Raw genomic sequence first — 21,691 nt, 5'->3', positions numbered from 1 at the left:
TACCTTGGCCAATAACATTCTACCTTCTAGCAGAATTGGGAATTGGGCCTGGCTGACTGGCCTTGGTATGTAAACTGAAGAAAATGCCTTGTCTCAGAGAATGCCTCAACATAAAGAAGCTCTTCTTCCTGCAGGATCACCTGAACTGATTGGGACTACAGTGTCAGGAAGTGGGCTTCCATTCTCAATTTGCCAGCAGCCTTGATGCTAGACTCTTTTCAGCTGCCGCTGTTAAAATGTGGGATTATGTGTGGATCCAACCAGCACTTCCTGTCCTTCGACAAAATAAGCACAACACCTGGTTAAATTCCAACAGGTTTATTTGATAGCAAAATCCACTAGCTTTCGGAGCGCTGCACCTTTGTGGTAGTTCTGTTCACAAACACGGTAAATAAAGACAGAAACTCAATTTACAATTCAGCTGTGCAGGTTGAAGCTGTGGTTCAGCAGGTGTATGATGTACTGGCCTTCATCAATCAAGGAATTGAGTTTAGGAGTCGAGAGATAATATTGCAGCTATATAGGAACCTGGTCAGACCCCACTTGGAGTACAGTGCTCAGTTCTGGTCGCCTCATTACAGGAGGGATGTGGAAGCCATAGAAAGGGTGCAGAGAAGATTTACAAGGGTGTTGCCTGGATTGGGGAACATGCCTTATGAGGATAGGTTGAGGAAGCTTGGCCTTTTCTCCCTGGAGAGATGAAGAATGAGGGGTGACCTGATAGAGGTGTATAAGATGCTGAGATGTACTGATTGAGTGGACAGTCAGAGGCTTTTTCCCAGGGCTGAAATGGTTGCCAGAAGAGGACACAGGTAGGCTGATAGAAAAGGTGAAGGCTCATGGGATACAAGGCCAGGTATGTAGATGGGTGGAGAACTGGCTTGGGAGGAGGAGACAGCGAGTAGTAGTGGAAGGCTCCTTTTCCAATTGGAGGCCTGTCACCAGTGGTGTGCCGCAGGGCTCGGTACTTGGACCTCTTCTATTTGTGGTATATATTAATGACTTGGAAGAGGGGGTAGGTGGTGTGATCAGCAAATTTGCTGATGACACCAAGATGGTTGGATTGGCGGGTACTGAGGAGCAGTGCCTGGCAATGCAACAGGACATAGACAGGCTGGTAGATTGGGCAGATAGATGGCAAATGGAATTTAATCCGGAGAAATGCGAGGTGATGCACTTTGGCCGGAATAATGTGGAGGGGAGTTATACGATAAAAGGTAGAACTATCCGGAGTATAGATACGCAGAGAGACCTGGGGGTGCAAGTGCATAAGTCCCTGAAGGTGTCGGTACAGGTGCAGAATGTGATGAGGAAAGCGTATGGTATGTTAGCCTTCATAGGAAGAGGTATAGAATATAAGAGTAGGAGTTTGATGTTGCAGTTGTATAGAACATTGGTTAGGCCTCACTTGGAGTACTGTGTCCAGTTCTGGTCGCCGTACTACCGGAAGGATGTAGAGATCCTGGAGAGAGTGCAGAGGAGATTTACCAGGATGTTGCCTGGTATGGAAGGGCTGTCTTACGAGGAAAGATTGGATGAACTTGGGCTGTTTTCCCTTGAGAGACGTCGGCTGAGGGGGGATCTAATAGAGGTTTATAAGATTATGAAGGGGATAGATAGAGTAAATGGTGGTAAGCTTTTTCCGCTACAAGAAATGGATAGAACGAGGGGTCACGGGCTTAGGGTGAGGGGGGCTAGGTATGAGACAAATATTAGAGGGCAGTTTTTCACGCAAAGGGTAGTGGGGGTGTGGAATGCACTGCCAAGTAAGGTGGTGGAAGCAGGCACGCTAGGGTTGTTTAAGAGTCACTTAGACAGCCATATGAGCGGGCTACATATAGGGGGATATAGTAGGCCTTACTGAACATTGTAGGCTTGGGAATACATTTTGCCTCAGGAATGTTAGTCTTTGCCTGTTTAATAATGAATTTTTTTGTCTCCACAGGCATTTAAGTCCAGCAAGGGGCATGCAGGCGGCAGGTTGTAGTGGGCTGCTCTTGGATGTTGCTTCGGGAGTTGCCTATTGCTTCATGTCGTTAGTGTGCTTAAACTGGACCATCTCGAGGGCAACATGACAGCTCAGAGACTATCTCTGTTGCTGTGCGGACACATGGATTTGGGCCTGTGTCTGTGGGAGTTTGCACGTTCTCCCCGTGGTTGCGTGGGTTTCCTCCGGGTGCTCCGGTTTCCTCCCACATCCCCCAAAGATGTGCTTTTAGGCTGATTGATTGGGTACTAAAATTGTCCCTAAATTGGACCTCCCTGATCCTCGCACGTTAGACGTAGACTAAAATCATGAATAGGTCACTGAGATAGTAGGACGGCGGCGCGGGCTCGTTGGGCCGAAGGGCCTGTTTCCCGTGCTGTGTTGTTCTTTGTTCTTTGTTCTTTGTTCTTTGTTTAAGGTGCTGGGGAGTCAGTACAGAGGAGATGTCAGGGGTAAGTTTTTCACTCAAGAGAGTGTTGGGTGCGTGGAATGGGCTGCCAGCAACGGTGGTGGAGGCGGATTCGATAGGGTTTTTTCAGACAGCTTTAGATAAGTAGATGGAACTTAGCAAGATAGAGGGTTATATGTAAGCCTAGTAATCTCTAAGGTCAGGACATGTTCGGCACAACTTTGTGGGCCGAAGGGCCTGTATTGTGCTGTAGTTTTTCTGTGTTCTATGTTCTACAAAGTAATGGTTGGAATGTGAATCTTAATAGGTAATCAAGTCTTAAACGCACAGACAGTGAGTGGAGAGAGCGTTAAGCACAGGTTAAAGAGATGTGTATTGTCTTATGCAACAATATGAAGATGCAAAGCCAGCGTCTCCACATCCTTGGCAAAATCCCAGCATTTGTTTTGCTTTCCACTGATGCTACCAGAGCAGATAAATATTGCAGCACTTACAGGTTTTATTTAATTAAACATCATCAATCCCTGTTTCCACAGCTGAATGTCTGAAATTGGGGTATGATGTTTCTCAGCACTGAGTGGAGCAATCCATTGTTAATTTCAATATTACTGATTTAATGTTTGTGTTTCTACAGGCACAGAAATTGCAATCGTGCTGGATGGCTCAGGAAGCATCTCCTCAGATGATTTCCTAAAGGCAAAGGAATTTATCATAAACATAGCGAAAAACATTTGGAAAAGATGTCTTGAGGTAAATGATGAAAGTTTTCAGAACAATTGGAATATTTTAGAAGCTAGACGACAAATGCAATTCAAAACAGGAATGTACAATACTTACTATAAAGGAATCAAAATAGGTACCAGATACTAAATAAAACAATACCACACAAAAAGCTGAACAAATCCATTTCAGCCACTTACTGCCATGAGTGTACTCTCAATCATCAGCAAAATGATGGAAGGTGTCATCAACAGTGCAATTTAGTGGCATCTATTCACCAACAATTTGCTCACCAATGCTCAATTTGACTTCTGTCGGGACCACTCAGCTCCAGACCTCATTACAAACTTGACCAAATATGAACCCCAGCAAATTTGAAGTCAATGGGAATTGAGGGGGGTGAACTCTCTGTTAGTTGGAGACTCCCTTGCTTGAAAGAAGATGGTAATGATTGTTGGGGCCAATTATCTCAGACCCCATTCTCAACCTCGAGACTTTCTCAGGGTAGTGTCCTAGGCCAAACCACCTTCAGCTGCATCATCAACCTCATTACCTCATCATGAGGTCAGAAGTGACAATTTTGATGATGATTTATCACATTGAGGGAGAGATTATTGTCACTGCACCACTTCACCAGATTCTCTATCTCTTTCCTATACTTCATCTCGTCATTGAGATCTGACCCATTATAGTGGTGTCATGAGTAAACTTGAAAATGAAGTTGGAGCTGAATTTGGCCACACAGTAAAAAGTGATAAGATTTACTAGGATGCTACCGGGACTTGATGGATTGAGTTGTAAGGAGAGGCTGGATAGACTGGGACTTTTTACTCTGGAGCGTAGAAGGCTGAGGGGCGATGTTATAGAGGTCTATAAAATAATGAGAGGAATAGATCAGCTGATGGTCAACATCTTTTCCCAGTGGTAGGGGAGTCTAAAACTAGAGGGCATATGTTTAAGATGAGAGGGGAGAGATACAAAAGTGTCCAGAGGGGCAATTTTTTCACACAGAGGGTGGTGAGTGTCTGGAACAAGCTGCCAGAGGTATTAGTAGAGGTGGGTACAATTTTGTTTTTTAAAAAGCATTTACATAGTTATGTGGGTATGATGGACATAGGAGGATATGGGCCAAATACGGGTAATTTGGATTAGCTTAGGAGTTTTATAAAAAAAGGACAGTGTGGACAAGTTGGGCCGAAGAGTCTGTTTCCATGCTGTAAACCTCTATGACTCTAAGTGAATAAGGAGCTCTCCAATATGTTATCCCTCATGTTAGATTATCCCCGTAACACCTGGCGTGACATCATGTCAGCAGTGTTTACAACAGGTCTGGAACAATCAGAGTTCCCTAGCAGGAGTGCACAGGTTAGTTTAGCTGCAGGAGGCAAGCGTCATGCCTGGACAGTATCCTGGCACTGTTCCCTGGCATAACCTGGGCACTGCCAAGGGGCAGTGACAGATTGGGACGGCTGTATTGGGAAGGTTAGGGTGGGATGGGGTTCCCTGAGAGATTGGGGAAGGGTGTATCTGTAGGGGGATCTCCAATGAGGAGGTCAGATGGGGAGGCCTGTCCATGGGGCAGGGATGTAGTGGGATTCCATTTCTGTGTGGGTATCTTTTCTCATTTTAATTATTTCAGATCAGGGCCTCCAGCCTCCCCATTCAGTGTGAGGGCTGCTTTCCACTGACAATTTTTTTATCCATTCATGGGACATGGGCATTGTTTGTTGGCCAGCATTTATTGAAATCCCACAACACCAGTTTAAAGTCCAAACAGGTTTATTTGTAGCAAAAGCCACAAGCTTTCAGGACAGCCTGTCCCTTTGTCAGGTGGCTGGGAGTTCTGATCCTAAAAATGACACAAAGACACAAACTCAATTTACATGCATAATGATTGGAATGTGAGTCTTTACAGCTAATCAATTCTTAAAGGTGCAGACAGTGTGAGAGGAAAGAGCTTTAAGCACAGGTTAAAGAGATGTGTATTGTTTCCAGACAGGAAAGGTAGTGAGATTTTGCAAATCCAGACTACAGATTGGGGGTTACAGATAGTGTGATCTGACACTATAGTGTGATTAACCCCCACAACTTGCCTGGACTTGCAAAATCTCACTACCTTTCCTATGCTCAAATGCTTCAGTCGGAGCAGAGAAGGAGGTAGAAGGGGGGGAGGGGTAGCATTATTAGTCAAGGATTGTATCACAGTGTCAGAGAGGAAGTTTGATGAGGACTTGTCTGTTGAGGTAGTATGGGCAGAGATTAGAAATAGGAGAGGAGAGGTCACCCTGTTGGGAGTCTTTTATAGACCTTCTAAAAGTTCTGGTGAGGTTGAGGAAAGGATTGTGGAGACAATCCTGGTTAGGAGTGAAAGTAATAGGGTAATTGTTATGGGGGACTTTAACTTTACTAATATTGATTGGAATTGCTATAGCTCTAGCTCGTTGGAGGGGTCAGTTTTTGTACAAAGCGTGCAGGAAGGTTTTTTGACTCAGTATGTAGATAGGCCAACTAGAGGTGAGGCTATATTGGATTTGGTGCTGGGAAATGAGCCAGACCAGGTGCTAGACTTGGAAGTTGGTGTGCATTTTGGTGACGGTGACCACAATTCGGTTACGTTCACCTTAGTGATGGAAAGGGATAGGCATGAACCTCGGGTCAGTAGTTTTAGCTGGGGGAAGGGTAATTATGAGGCTATTAGGAGAGAATTAGGAAGCATAGGTTGGACTAGGAGACTACAGGGACTGGGAACGTCCGAAATGTGGAGTTTTTTCAAGGAGCAGCTACTGCGAGTCCTTGATAGGTATGTCCGTGTCAGGCAAGGAGGAATTGGTCGAGCTAAAAAAGTTGATTCGCTGGTTAAAATGAAAAAGGAGGCTTATGTTCGGATGAGACTTGAGGGCTCAGGTAGTGCACTAGAAAGCTTTAGATTCTCTAGGAGGGAGTTGAAGAGTGAGTTAAGAAGGGCTAAAAGAGGACATGAGAAGACTTTGGCTGATAGGATTAAGGAGAATCCTAAGGCATTCTATAGGTATGTTAAGAACAGAAGGTTGGTTAGGGCAAGATTAGGGCCAGTTACAGACAGCAGAGGGAAGTTGTGTGTGGAACCGGAAGAGATTGGAGAGGCATTGAACCAATATTTCTCTTCGGTGTTCACGCAGGGGGACATAAATGTAGCTGAGGAGAACACTGGGTTACAGGGGTGTAAACTAGACAGTGTTGCAGTTGATAGGGGGGATGTTCTGGATATTCTTGAGGGTTTGAAAATAGATAAGTCCCCTGGGCCGGACGGGATTTATCCTAGGATTCTCTGGGAGGCAAGAGAGGCGATTGCAGAGCCTCTGGCTCTGATCTTCAGGTCGTCGTTGGTCTCAGGTATAGTGCCAGAAGATTGGAGGATAGCGAATGTAGTCCCATTGTTTAAGAAGGGGAACAGAGACTTCCTTGGGAATTATAGACCGGTGAGTCTTACTTCTGTTGTGGGCAAGGTTTTAGAAAAAATTATTAGGGATAGGATTTATAGTTATTTGGAGAGTAATGAATTGATTAGACATAGTCAGCATGGTTTTGTAGCAGGTAGGTCGTGCCTTACTAACCTTATTGAGTTTTTTGAGAAAGTGACCAAAGAGGTGGATGGGGGTAAGGCAGTTGACGTGGTATATATGGATTTTAGTAAGGCGTTTGATAAGGTTCACCATGGAAGGCTTCTGCAGAAAATGCAGATGTATGGGATTGGGGGTAATCTAGGTAATTGGATCAGGAATTGGCTAGCAGATAGGAGACAGAGGGTGGTGGTTGATGGTAAGTATTCGTCATGGAGTTCAGTTACGAGTGGTGTGCCTCAGGGATCTGTTTTGGGGCCACTGCTGTTTGTAATTTTTGTTAATGATCTGGATGAGGGTATAGTTGGGTGGATTAGTAAATTTGCTGATGACACCAAAGTCGGAGGTGTGGTAGATAGTGAGGAAGGGTGTCATAGTTTACAGGGAGACTTGGACAGGTTGCAGAGCTGGGCCGAGAGGTGGCGGATGGAGTTTAATACGGAGAAGTGTGAGGTAATTCACTTTGGCAGGAATAACAGATGTGTCGAGTATAGGGCTAATGGGAGGACTCTGAATAGTGTGGATGAACAGAGGGATCTAGGTGTATGTGTACATAGATCCCTGAAAGTTGGGAATCAAGTAGATAAGGTTGTTAAGAAGGCATACAGTGTCTTGGCGTTTATTGGTAGGGGGATTGAATTTAGGAGTCGCAGGGTCATGTTGCAACTGTACACAACTCTGGTGCGGCTGCACTTGGAGTATTGTGTGCAGTTCTGGTCCCCACATTATAGGAAGGATGTGGAGGCTTTGGAGAGGGTGCAGAGGAGGTTTACCAGGATGTTGCCTGGTATGGAGGGGAGGTCCTATGAGGAGAGACTGAGGGATTTGGGGTTGTTTTCGCTGGAAAGAAGGCGGCTAAGAGGGGATCTTATTGAAACATATAAGATGATTAGAGGTTTAGATAGAGTGGACAGTGATAGCCTTTTTCCTCGGATGGAGAAAGCTAGCACGAGGGGGCATGGCTTTAAATTAAGGGGTGGTAGTTATAGGACTGATGTCAGGGGTAGGTTCTTTACCCAGAGGGTGGTGAGGGATTGGAATGCCCTGCCTACTGCAGTTGTGGATGCGCCTAGTTTGGGGGCGTTTAAGAGATCCGTGGATAGGTTTATGGATGGAAAGGGATTGGTTTAGATTAGATGGTCATTGCTTTTTAACTGGTCGGCGCAACATCGTGGGCCGAAGGGTCTGTTCTGCGCTGTTATGTTCTATGTTCTAAAGCTCTTTCCTCTCACATTGTCTGTACCTTTAAGAATTGATTAGCTGTAAAAACTCACATTTCAGTCATTATGCATTGAAATTGAGTTTGTGTCTTTGTGTCATTTTTATGACCAGAACCCCCAGTCACCTGATGAAGGGACAGGCTGTCCCAAAAGCTTGCGGCTTTTGCTACAAATAAACCTGTTTGGATTTTAAACTGGTGTTGTGGGATTTCTTTATGTTTTACCTCAGTCCAACACCGGCATCTCCACATCAGCATTTATTGCCCATCCCTAGTTGCCCTTGGAGGGCAGTTGAGAGTCACTACATTACTGTTGTGGCTTTGGAGTCACATGTAGGCCAGACCACATAAGGGCAGCAGATTTCTTCCCTAAAGGATATAAATGAACCAGATGAGTTTTTACGACAATCAACAATGGTTTCATGGTCATCAGTAGATTCCTAGATCCAGATTTTTAAAATTGAATTCAAATGCCACCACCCACTGCTTTAGGATTTGAATCTGGGTCCCCGGAACATTAGCTGAGTTTCTGGATTAATAGTCTTGTGATAATACTGCTGGGCCATTGCCTCCCCAAAGGCCTGGGAAAATCACCCTAATAAAGCCTTAATTATTTAAACTTGCTGCCCAGCTCCAAGGCCCGAGTGGCCAGACTGTGTTGGGGAATTGTTCTGATCCTGTTCTCTGATATTTTATTTACATCATGCCTCTTCCTGCCTGCCACCTCCCAGTCCACCATCCCAGAGCCAGGAAAACTTTGGTGGTTACTTCTCTTTCCTCTCCACACATGCTGCTTGGCCTGTCAATAAGTTTTGGTGTTTTACGTTTGGAAACATAGCAAACAGCAGCCGGGGTTGGCCATACGGCCCTTTGAGCCTGCTCTGCCATTCAATATGATCATGGTTGATCATGTACTTTCAGTATCCCACTCCCGCTTTCTCTCCACACCCCTTGATCCCTTTAGGCATAAGGGCCACATCCAGCCCCTTCTTGAACATATCTAATGATCTGGCCCCAACAGCTTTCTGTGGTAGCGCATTCCACAAGTTCAAACTCTCTGAGTGAAGAAGTTCTTTTAAGTTTACCACATTTTCTTAGACTGTGACCCCCTAGTTTTGGACTTCCCCAAGATCAGGAACATTCTTCCCGCATCTAGTCTGTCCAGTCCCATCAGGATTTTATATGTTTCTCTGAGATCCCCTCTCATTCTTCTAAATTCCAGTGAATACAAGCCCAGTTGATCCAATCTGTCTTCATATGTCAGACCTGCCTTTCCGAAAATCAGTCTGCTGAATCACTGGACTCTCTCGATAGCAAGAATATCCTTCCTTAGACAGGGAGACCAAAACTATACTCAGTACTCAAGGTCTGGCCTCGGCAAGGCCCTAGTATAACTGCAGCAAGAGATCCTTACTCCTATACTCAAACCTTGCTATGAAGGACAGCATGCCATTAGCTTACTTCACTGTCTGCTGTACCTGCATTGCCAAACTTCAGCAACTATTCCACCATGATACTTAGGTCATGTTGCACTTCCCCTTTTCCTAAACTGCCACCATTCAGATAATAATCTGCCTTCCTCCTTTTGCCACCAAAGTGGATAACCTCACATTTATCTACATTATGTTGCATTTGCCAAGTATTTGCCCACTCAGTCAGTTTTATTTCACATTTATCACATCCTCAGTTGTTCTGCTTTTGTATAACTGATCTTATTACCTTAAACTGGATGGTGATTAATAATTTTTAAAATATTAGGTACCAACTTGGTGACAGAAATCAACGTTTATTTTCTATTTTAGTGTGAATTTGCACTGGTGCAGTATGGTGAAGAAATTAAGACAATATTTGATCTAAAGGCCAGTCAGGAAATAAGTTCTGGAATTTTCTCAATTATAAGAAATATGCCTCAGTTGGGTAAAGTCACAAAGACGGCTTCAGCGATGCAACATGTTCTGTGAGTATTAATGGCTCGAGTATTTTCTCTTTATGCATTATCTCTCTCCATTGATTAATGGTTCGGTAACCTTTCTGTTACCCTTCTCCTTCCTACTCATGTTCATCTTTATCCTGTAACTTTTACAATGTGCTAAACATCTTTTTGTGAATGTAAAATGCTATAGAATTGTAAGTTAGAATTATTGAATCATACAGCATAGAAGGTGGTTGGCACTGAGAACTCCAGTTAATAGTTAATCTGTTGGAATTCTTTGAAGACGTAACTAGTAGAGTTGACAAAGGGGAAGCCAGTCGATGTGATATATTTGGATTTTCAGAAATCGTTTGACAAAGTTCCGCATAAAAGATTATCGTGCAACATTAAAGTGCATGGGATTGGAGGAAGTGTATTGAGATGGATAGAAAAGTGGTTGGCAGAGGGGAAACAAGGAGTAGGAATTAATGGGTGCTTTTCAAATTGGCAGGCAGTAACTAGTGGGGTGCCACAGGGAACGGTGCTGGGACCCCAGCTATTCAGAATATATATCAATGATTTGGATGAGGGAACAAAATGTAACATGTCAAAGTTGAAGATGATGCCAAGTTGGTTGGGAGGGTGAATTGTGATGAGGATGCAGAGATCCTTCAGAATGATCTGGACATGTTAGGTGAGTGGGCAAATCAATGGCAGATGCAGTATAATTTGAATAAATGTGAGGTTATTCACTTTGGAAGCAAAAACAAGAAGGCAGATTACTACCTGAATGGCTGTAAATTGGGAGAGTGGGGTGTGCAGTGGGACCTGGGTGTCCTTGTGCACCAGTCACTGAAGGTAAGCATGCAGATGCAGCAGGCGGTAAAGAAGGCAAATGGTATATTGGCCTTCATTGCGAGAGGTTTTGAGTACAGGAGCAGGGATGTGCTGTTGCAGTTATACAGGTGAGTCCACGCCTAGAGTATTGTGTGCAGTTTTGGTCTTTTCTGAGGAAGAATGATCTTGCTCTCGAGGGATGCAGCGAAGATCTAACAGGCTGATTCTGGAGATGGCAGGGCTGATATATGAGGAGAGATTGACTAGGTTAGGATTGTTTTCGCTGGAGTTCAGATGAATGAGGGGAGATCTCAGAGAGACTTATAACATTCTAACAGGATTAGACAAGGTAGATACAGGGAGGATGTTCCCGATGGTGGGGGAGTGCAGAACTAGGGGTCACAGTCTGAGGATTCAGGATAGTCATGATGCCACCACTGGCATCTCCACATCATGATTCAGAGTAGACCATTTAGGATGAAGGTGAAGAAACACTTTTTCACCCAAAGAGTGGTGAGCCTGTGGAATTCATTACCACAGGAAGTAATTGATGCCTAAACCTTGAATATTTTCAAGAGGTGGCTGGATATTGCACTTGGGGCAAATGAGAGCAAAGGTTAAGAGGGGAAAGCAAGATTAGGCTATTGAGTTGGATGATCAGCCATGGTCGTAATGAATAGCGGAGCAGGCTCGAACGGCTAAATGGCCTCTTCCTTTTCCTATCTTCTATATTTCTATCTATAATTCAAATCTCCAATATTCCCCGTAGCCTTGGAAAATCTATGCTGGTCTGGCAGCATCTGTGAGGAAAGGAAAGAGTTGACGTTTCGAATCCAGATGACCCTTTGTCATCTGGACTCAAAAACGTCAGCCCTTTTCTCTCCTTACAGATGCTGCCAGACCTGCTGAGATTTTCCAGTGTTTTCTCTTTTGGTTTCACATTCCAAACTCTGCAGTATTTTGCTTTTTCCACCATAGCCTTGCCAATTTCACTTTTCAAGTATAGTAGAAGTTTTGTTTTTTGACAAGATCTGGAAATGAGTGATGCCAATTAAATGTGAATGGAAAAATGTGAAGCTGTTCATTTTGATTTGATTTGTTTTACTATTGTCACATGAATTAACATACAGTGAAAAGTATTGTTTCTTGCATGCTATACTGTCAAAGCATACCGTTCATAGAGAAGGAAAAGAGAGAGTGCAAAATGTAGTGTTACAAACATAGCTAGGGTGCAGAGAAAGATCAACTTAATGCGAGGTAGATCCATTCAAAAATCTGAAGGCAGCAGGGAAGAAGCTGTTCTTGAGTCGGTTGGTATGTGATCTCAGACTTTTATATCTTCTTCCCGAAGGAAGGAGATGGAAAAGAGAATGTCTGGGGTGTGTGGGGTCCTTAATTATACTGGCTGCTTTGCTGAGGCAGTGGGAAGTGTAGACAGGGTCAATAGGTGTGAGGCTGGTTTGCATGATGCATATCCTTTTGTAGTTCCTTGTGATCTTGAGCAGAGCAGGAGCCATACCAAGCTGTGATACAACCAGAAAGAATGCTTTCTATGGTGCATCTGTAAAAGTTAGTGAGAGTCGTAGCGGACATGCCAAATTTCCTTAGCCTTCTGAGAAAGTAGAGGCGTTGGTGGGCTTTTTTAATTATAGGAGGGAGAACAAAATACGCAAGTATTATTTAAATGGAGAAATAAGAAAGTATTATCTAAATGGAGAAAAACTACAGAAAGCTGCAACACAAAGGAGACTTGGGGTACTTGTGCATTGAACACAGAAAGCTTGCACACAAGTACAGCACTGAACCAGAAAGGCTAATGGAACATTGGCTCTTATTTCAAAAGGGGACTGGATATCAGAGTAGGTAGTCTTGCTGCAACTAGACAAGATACTGATGAGACCACATCTGCATTACTATGAACAATTTTGTTTTCTTTATTTAAGGAAAGATATTATTTCATTGGATAAAGTTCAGAGAAGGCTCCCTAGGGTGATCCCTGGTCTGGAGGGATTGTCTGATGAGGAAAGGTTAAAGAGGTTGGGACTCTACTCTGTGCAATTAAAAGATTGGGAGTTGATCTCATTGAAACATATTAAGGAGCTCGATGGGGTAAAAGCTGAGAGGATATTTCTCCTCATGGGAGAGTCTCGGACCAGAGGGCAGGGTCTCAAAATAAAGGGGCATCAATTTAAGACTCAGATGAGGAGGAATTTCTTCTCTCCAAGGGTTGTGAATCTTTGGAATTCCTTGTGGGGTGGAGTCCTTGTATATATTTAAGGCTGAGATAGATTTTTTGATCAGGAAGGGAATCAAGGGTTATGGGGAAAGGGTAGGAAAGTGAACATGAGGAATGTTGCTGAGCCATGATCCTATTTAATGGTGGAGCAGGCTCGAGGGGCCAAATGACCTACTCCTGTTCCTATTTCTTATGGTCTTAATCAAGGATGCTAGTAAACTGAGAATTACATTTCTCCAAACATAAGAAAAGGTGCAGCTTTGTCCTTGAGAGGTTCAAAGGAGAGGAGAAGCAGCTGGACAGTCAAGGAGGGTTCAAAGGTCTCAGCATATCAGGACATCACAGTAAAAATCATGGGATGGAATTTTCCCACCCCGTGTACCATGGGAATCGTAGTGGGTAGGGCGGACCATGCAAAGGTCCATTGACCTCGGGTGGGTGTTTCTGGCCCTGGGGGCAAGCGCGGCCAGAAAATCCTGCATGTGGTGTCAACTGCAGACCGGCTTTTGAAGCTGAGATTTGGCGTGAGTGATTCAAACAAAACTGAGCGAATAATTTAATAATTTCAACATAATTCCAAAGAACAACTTTCGTAGATTTACAATCTACTATTATTGTTATTAGGTTTTTAATAATGCATTATCTGGACACTGAAAGTGATCGGCTTTAAAAAAATGTCAGAAATCCCGGTGGCGACAGAATTCCAATTGGATTAGGGCCAGGGAAGGGTGAGGGCTGGGAGAATGTTCTTTGTTATGCTATGCCACAACCCCTTGCACCCATCCCAATTCCATATCCAGCATATTCTGTGCACTTTTTCATCGTGACTCATTTACAGCCTGCCTTCCCCCACTCCACAAACAAAAATCTGACCCGCAGGACTGGATGGGACAGTAGCAATATGGATAGAAAATTGACTGAATTAGAGGGAGCAGATCATTGTTTTTTTCGGGCTGGAAGAGGATTTGTGGTGCTGTCGCCAGGGGACGGTATTGGGACACTTCTTCACCTGATATGTATTAGTGATTGAGATCCCGGTGTGCATGGGAAAGTTTCAAAGCGTGTGGATCATAAAAACTTTCAAAGTATTGTCCTGTGAGGAAAACAATGTAGAACTTCCAAAAGACATAGACAACGTGGCGGAGTGGCAGATAGGTGGCAGATGAAGTTCAGTGTGGAGAAGTATGAGGTGATTCATTTTAGCAGGAAGGATATGGAGAAAGAATATAAAATAAGAGATCAAATTCTTAAAGAGGTGCAGGAGTAGAGGGACTTGAGTGATTGTGTGCATGGATCATTAAAGAAGGCAGGACTGTAACTGCTAGAGCTTTTTGAGGAGGTAACAGAGAAGTCAATGGAGAGAGCAGTTAATAAAGCATACAATATTCTGGGCTTTATTAATCAGGACATAGTTTACAAGAGGAAGGAGGTTGTGCTGAATTTATACAAGACTTTAGCTGGAACATTGTGTACAATTGTGCGTAACACTCCAAGAAGAATTTAAATGCATTCTAGAGATTGCAGAAGAGGTTTACAAGAATGGTTTGAAGGATGAGAAACTTTAGTTATGAGAATAGATTGAAGAGCCTGGGATTGGTCTCCTTGGAGAGAAGAAGGCTAAAAGGTAATTTGATAGAGATGTTCAACATCCTGTGGGGGGTGGACAGAGCAGAAAGGGAGAAACTGTTCCCATTCATTAAAGCATCAAGAATGAGTGGGTACAGATTTAAAGTGATTTGCAAAAGAAGGAAATGTGATGTGTGAAAGTGCGGTGGTGGCAGGTTCAATCCAGACATTCAAAATGGCATTAGGCGATTATTTGAACAGAAAATGAAGGCTAGAAATGGCATGATTCGGGAACCATGGTGATAAGGGAAATTTTAAGTTCAGTCAAAAGGTAAACGGAAGCATATGATACTTCTGAACATCTGAAAACTGACGAAGCTCTTGAGGAATATCGTGAAAGTAGGAAGGAACTTAAGCGTGGAATTAGGAGGGCTAAAAGGGGCCATGAAATGCCTTTAGCAAACAGGGTCAAGGAGAATTTCAAGGCTTCTTTTGCATATATTAGGAGCAAGAGAGAATCAAGAGAAAGAGTAGGCCTACTCAAGGACAATGGAGGGAAGCTATGCATGGAGCCACAGGAACTCGGTAAGATCCTGAATGAGTACTTTGTATCGGCATTCACCAAGGAGAAGGACATGATAGGTGTGTGAATGCTACTGAGAACATTGAAATATCAAAGGAGGAAGTGTTGAGTATTGTAATTTGCGTTCAGGTAGACAAGTTCCCAGGGCCAGATGGGATCTATCCCAGCTTAATGCGGGAAGCAAGGGGAGAAATAGGTGGGGCCTTAACAGATATCTTCACATCCTCTTTGACCACAGGTGAGGTTGCAGAGGACTGGAGAATAGCCAATGTTGTTCCCTTGTTTAAGAAGGGAAGAGGCCGGTGAGCTTGACATCAGTGGTGGGGAAGCTTTTGGAGAAGGTACTGAGGGACAGGGTATACAAACATTTGGAGGAAAATGGACTAGTTAGTGACAGGCAGCATGATTTTGTACGAGGAAAGTCATGTCTCACCAACTTGATTGAGGTTTTTGAAGAGGTGACAAATTGAGGAGGGAAGGGCTGTGGATATAGTTTATATGGACCTTAGTAAGGCGTTTAACAAGGTTACACATGGCAGACTGGGACAAAAACTAAAATCACATGTGATTCAGGATGGGCTGGCTAGATGGATACAGAACTGGTTTGGTTATAGAAGAGAGAGAGTAGCGGTGGAAGGGTGTTTTTCAGAATGGAAATTTGTAGCTAGTGGTGTTCCACAGAGATCAGTGCTGGGACCCCTATTGTTTGTAGTACTTATAAATGACCTGGAGGAAAATATGGGGGTCTGATTAGTAAGTTGACATGACATGAAGACTGGCAGTGTTGCTAATAGTGCTGAGGATTGTCAGAGGATACAACAGGATATGGGTAGATTGGAGACTTGTGCACAGAAATGGCAGATGGGGTTTAATCTGGACAAATGCGAGGTGATGCATTTTGAAGGATCAAATTTGGTATGATTATACTGTAAATGGCAGATCCCCTTGGAACATTAACATACAGAGGGATCTGGATGTGCAGATCCACAGTTCCCTAAAAGTGGCAAAACAGGTGGCCAAGGTGATTAAGAAGGTACATGGCATGCTTGCCTTCATCAGCCGGGACACTGAGTACAGGAGTTGGGAAATAATGTTCAGCTATATAAAACCTTAGTTCGGCCTCATTTGGAGTATTGTGTGCAGTTCTGGTCACCATGCTATCAGAAGGACATGGAAGCTTTGGAGAGAGTGCAAAGAAAGTTCACCAGGATGTTGCCTGGTCTCAAGGATGTTGGCTATGAGGAGAGGTTGAATAAAATAGGATTGTTCCATTGGAAAGATGGCTGAGGGGACACCCGATAAAGATGTACAAAATTATGACAGGCACAGACAGGTTGGATAATCAGAGGTTTTTTCCCAAGGTGGAAGTGTCAATTGCAAGGGGACACAGGTTCAAGGTAAGAGGGGCAAAGTTGAAGTGTTATGTGTCGGGGAGGTTTTTCACGCAGCTGTCAGGAGGTAGTGGAAGCAGGCACATTAGCAACATTTAAGAGGCATCTGGATGGGTACATGAATAAGGAGGGAGTAGAGGAATACAGATCGAGAAAGGACAGGAGGTTTTTTTTCGCCAATTAGAGTATCATGATCAGCACAGGCTTGGCGGGCCGAAGGGCTGTTCCTGTGCTGCATTTTTCTTTGTTCTTTTTTCTTTGTTTCTATGACTTTATCTTACTTTCAGAAAACTACGATGTGTTCTAACTGGATTAGGTGACTTACCGCTTCTCAGTAATAATAATCATGTTAGGACACCTTCTCTAATGCCCTCAGCTATTAAAAAACAATTATTAAAAAGCTCTGTTAAAAAAAAATTGTCTGGATTTTCATCTTACGAGATAGTTAGTGGGAAATGGGAAATTTCCTGGCCTGCTGCAGAAGAAAGTGCTTGCAAGGTGGGATTTTTATTCAGATGGTTGGCGGGATACAGGGTTTGGGGGGGAATTTGAGGAAGTAATGGTGTCAGCTGGAGTCAGGCCTTCCACCCCCAGAAACAGTTTGGAGACAGCCACAAAGCTGCCCAGTGTTGAGGCGTGCTGATTTAAAGGACTTTATTTAATATTAGACCATTCATCCCTCATCTTTCAAATCTCTCACTTACCCGCACTTGTCGTATGCTGAGTGCTGGGTATTAGGCTGGCTCACTAATAACAGGGGAGGGAATCTATGCGTGGAGCTAAAGGAAATGGGCAAGGTATTAAATAAGTACTTTGCAAGAGAAGGACTTGGTAGATGATGGGTCTGGGGAAGGGTGTGTACATAGTTGAGACCAAAAAGGAGGAAATATTGGGGTTCTTGAGAAACATTAAGGTCGACAAGTTCCGAGGGCCTGATGGGATATACCCCAGAATACTGAGCGAGGCAAGGGAGGAAATTGCTGGGGCCTTGACAGAAATCTTTGCATCCTCACTGGCTACAGGGGAGGTCCCAGAGGATTGGAGAATAGCCAATGTTGTTCCTTTGTTTAAGCAGGGTAGCAAGAAAAATCCAGGTAATTATAGGCTGGTAAGCCTTACGTCAGTGGTAGGGAAATTATTGGAGAGGATTCTTCAAGACAGGATTTACTCCCACTTGGAAATAAGCGGACGTATTAATGAGAGGCAGCACGGTTTTGCGAAGGAGAGGCCGTGTCTCACTAACTTGATCACGTTTTTTGAGGAAGTGATGAAGATGGTTGATGAGGATAGGGCAGTGAATGTTGTCTACATGGACTCCAGTAAGGCCTTTGATAAGGCCTTATGGCGGACTGGTACAGAAGGTGAAGTTGTATGAGATCAGAGATGGGCTGACAAGATGGGATACAAAACTGACTCGGTCAAAGAAGACAGACGGTAACAGTGAAAGAGTGCATTTCTGAATGGAGAGCTGTGGCTCAAGGCGTTGTAACTGGTTTGATTCGTAAGTTTGCGGATGACACAAAGGCTGGCGGAATTGCAGATAGCGATGAGGACCATCAGAGGATACAGCAGGCTATAGATCGGTTGGACTCTTGGGAGGAGAGATGGCAGATGGAGTTTAATCCGAACAAATGTGAGGTAATGTATTTTGGAAGGTCTAATACAGATGGGAAATATACAGTAAATGGCAGGACCCTTAAGAGTATTGATAGGCAGAGGGATCTGGGTGTGCAGGTACACAGGTCACTGAAAGTGGCAACAAAGATGGAGAAGGTAGTCAAAAAAGCATATGACATGCTTGCCTTCATTGGCCGGGGCATTGACTTTAAAAATTGGCAAGTCATGTTGCAGCTTTATAGAACCTTAGTTTGATCACACTTGGAATGTAGTGTTCAATTCTGATCACCACACTACCAGAAGGATGTGGAGGCCTTGGTGAGGGTAAGAAAAGATTTACCAGGATGTTGCCTGGTATGGAGGATATTAGCTATGAGGAGGGGTTGGAGAAATTTGGTTTGTTCTCACTGGAATGACAGAGGTTGAGCGGAGATGTGATAAAAGCCTATTACATTATGAGGGGTATGGACAGAGTGGATAATCAGAAGCTTTTCCTAGAGCGGAAGAGTCAATAACCTCGGGGTATAGGTTTATGGTGTGAAGGGTAAGATCTAAAGGAGATGTACGAGGCAAACTTTTAACACTGAGGGTGGTGTGTGCCTGGAACTCATTGCTCGGGGAGACAGTGGAAGCAGATACGACAGTGACTTTTAAGGGGTGTCTTGACAAATACATGATGGACTGGCCTTGGAAAGGGTCCAGAAGAGGTTCACAAGAATGATCTCTGGAATGAAGAGCTTGTCGTATGAGTAACGGTTGAGGACTCGGGGTCTGTACTCGGAGTTTGGAAGGATGAGGAGGCATCTTTTTGAAACTTACAGGATACTGCGAGGCCTGGATAGAGTGCATGGAGAGAGGATGTTTCCTCTGGTTCTCAAAACTAGAACCAGAGGGCACAATCTCAGACCAAAGGGATGATCTTTTAAGACAAAGATGAGGAGGAATTTCTTCAGCCGGAGAGTAATGTATCTGTGGAACTCTTTGCCACAGAAGGCTGTGGAGGCCTGATCATTGAGTGTCTTTAAGACAGAGATAGATTGGATGTTGATGAATAAGGGGATCAGGGATTATGGGGAAAAGGCAGGAGAATGGGGATGAGAAAACTGTCAGCCATGATTGAATGGCAGTGCAGATTCAGTGGGCCAAGTGGCCTAATTCTGCTCCTCTGTCTTATGGTCTTATGACTAGGATGGGAATAGAGAGATATGGTCCCCAGAAGGGTAGGGAGTTTTAGTTAAGTCAGGAAGTATGGTCAGTGCAGGCTCGGAGGGCCAAATGGCCAGTTCCTATGCTGTAATTTTTTTTGTTCTTTTTAATCCTGGAATCTGCCGCTTTTAAAATGTTACGGAGTGTCCTCGACTCCGCGAATATGCATTCCTATGTAACAACTCCCCAACATGTATGATTTTCTGATCCATGTTTGCATATGAGCTGCCACATCCTGTGCAGGGACTTGGGCAATCTATTATTAACTGTTTTCTTTGTTTCTCAAAACATTAATGCCAATTTTTTACAAAATTAATCCTTACAGAAAGTGAACAATAAAAGCCATGGACTGTGTTTGGGAGCTGCTGCTTTAACATTTTTTATATATTCTCAGCGACAACATCTTCAACGAAACACAAGGCTCCAACAAAAATGCCAAACGGTTTATCATTGTGGTGACAGATGGAGAAATATTCAGGGATGAGAGAAACCTATCGGATGTAGTGAACTCGAGTAAAATGGTGAATGTGACACGGATAGCTGTTGGGGTAAGTTAATTAATGCCAGGATCTTGGTGTTGGCTCAGTAAGTGTCAGAGCTTTACTTGCCCAGTACAGTTTCTTGTGCTGTGAAAACCCCCATCGATTGGGCAGGTTGACATCCTTCCATCTGCCAGAGATGATAGCAATACAGTCAGGCTGACTGGTCGCTCTATCTCCCTTTTTAAATAGTAGAGTTACGTTACTTACCCTCCAATCTGCAGGAACTGTTCCAGAGTCTATAGAATCCTGGAAAATGACCACCAATGCATCCATTATTTCTAGGACCTTTTCCTTATGTAGTCTAGGATGTAAATTTTCCATCCCTGCTGTTTATTGGCTTTCAATCCCATCAATTCTCTCAATTACCTACTAGACTTACGTATAACCCTCTATCTTACCAAGTCCCATGTACTTATCCAAAAGTCTCTTAAAGGATTCTATCGAATCCGCCTCCACCACCACTGCCGGCAGCCGATTCCATGCACCCACCACCCTCTGAGTGAAAAACTTACCCTGACATCTCCTCTTTAGCTACTCCCCAGCACCCGAAACCTGTGTCCTCTTGTGGCAGCCATTTCAGCCCTGGGAAAAGGCCTCTGAGAATCCACTCGATCAATACATTTCAAAATTTTATACACCCCTATCAGGTTACCTCTCATCCTTCAACTCTCTAAGGAGAAAAGACTGAGCTCTCTCAACCTATCCTCATAAGGCATGCCACCTAATCCAGGCAACATCCTTGTAAATCTCCTCTGCATCCTTTCTATGGCCTCCACAACATTCCTGTAACGAGGCTACCAGAACATAAAAACATAAGAAATTGGAGCTGGAGTAGGCCATCTAGCCCCTCGAGCCTGCCCGCCATTCAATAAGATCATGGCTGATCTGAAGTGGATCAGTTCTACATCAATGGGGACGAAGTAAAAAGGGTCACGAGCTTCACGTTTTTAGGTGTCCAGATCAACAACAACCTGTCTTGATCCCCCCATGCTATAGTTAAGATAGCCCACCAACGTCTCTACTTTCTCAGACGACTAAGGAAATTTTGGATGTCAGCTGCAATTCTCACCAACTTTTATGCATGCACCATAGAGAGCATTCTTTCTGGTTGTATCACAGCTTGGTGTGGCACCTACTCTGCCCGAGACTGCAAGGAACTACAAAAGATGACATAAAAGCATAAGAAATAGGAGCAGGGGTAGGCCATCTAGCCCTTCGAGCCTGCCCCACCATTCAATAAGATCATGGCTGATCTGAAGTGGATCAGTTCCACTTTCCCGCTTTCTCCCCATAACCCTTAAATCCCCTGTCTATCAGAAACCTATCTACCCGTGACTTAAATATATTCAGCGAGGTAGCCTCTACCACTTCAATGGGCAGAGAATTCCAGAGATTCACCACCCTTTGAGTGAATAAGTTCCTCCTCAACTCTGATCTAAACTGCCCCCCCTGTTATCTTGAGGCTGTGCCCTCTAGTCCTGTTATCCTTTCTAAGCGGGAAGAATCTCTCTACCCTACCTATCCCCTGCATTATCTTATACGTCTCTATAAGATCCCCCCTCATCCTTCTAAACTCCAACGAGTACAGACCCAGTCTATTCAGTCTCTCTTCATCGGCTAACCGCTCATCTCCGGTATCAGCCTAGTGAACCTTCTCTGCACTCCCTCCAAGGCCAATATATCCTTTCGCAAGTGCGGCGACCAAAACTGCACACAGTACTCCAGCTGTGGCCTCACCAGTACCCTGTACAGTTGCAGCAAGACCTCCCTATTTTTATATTCTATCCCCCTCGCTATAAAGGCCAACATTCCATTCGTCTTCTTGACCACCTGCTGCACCTGCAGACTGGGTTTTTGCGATTCGTGC

At 44.1% G+C, this 21,691-nt stretch overlaps 1 protein-coding gene across 1 annotated transcript in view; it reads left to right on the top strand.

The window, feature by feature from the left end:
- Window positions 1-21,691, top strand: part of LOC145357476 (integrin alpha-E-like) — a 453,795-nt gene that overhangs the window by 109,657 nt on the left and 322,447 nt on the right. The window contains exons 7-9 of the mRNA XM_080210848.1: window positions 3,031-3,146; window positions 9,737-9,891; window positions 19,677-19,830. Of these exons, the coding sequence (XP_080066974.1) occupies window positions 3,031-3,146; window positions 9,737-9,891; window positions 19,677-19,830 (425 nt within the window). The remainder of the gene's footprint in view (window positions 1-3,030; window positions 3,147-9,736; window positions 9,892-19,676; window positions 19,831-21,691) is intronic.

The sequence above is a fragment of the Carcharhinus amblyrhynchos genome, chromosome 23 (genome assembly GCF_965287045.1).
Source record: "Carcharhinus amblyrhynchos chromosome 23, sCarAmb.v2.hapA, whole genome shotgun sequence".
Classification (NCBI taxonomy): domain Eukaryota; kingdom Metazoa; phylum Chordata; class Chondrichthyes; order Carcharhiniformes; family Carcharhinidae; genus Carcharhinus; species Carcharhinus amblyrhynchos.
This window is presented reverse-complemented; position numbering and strand designations above follow the sequence as displayed.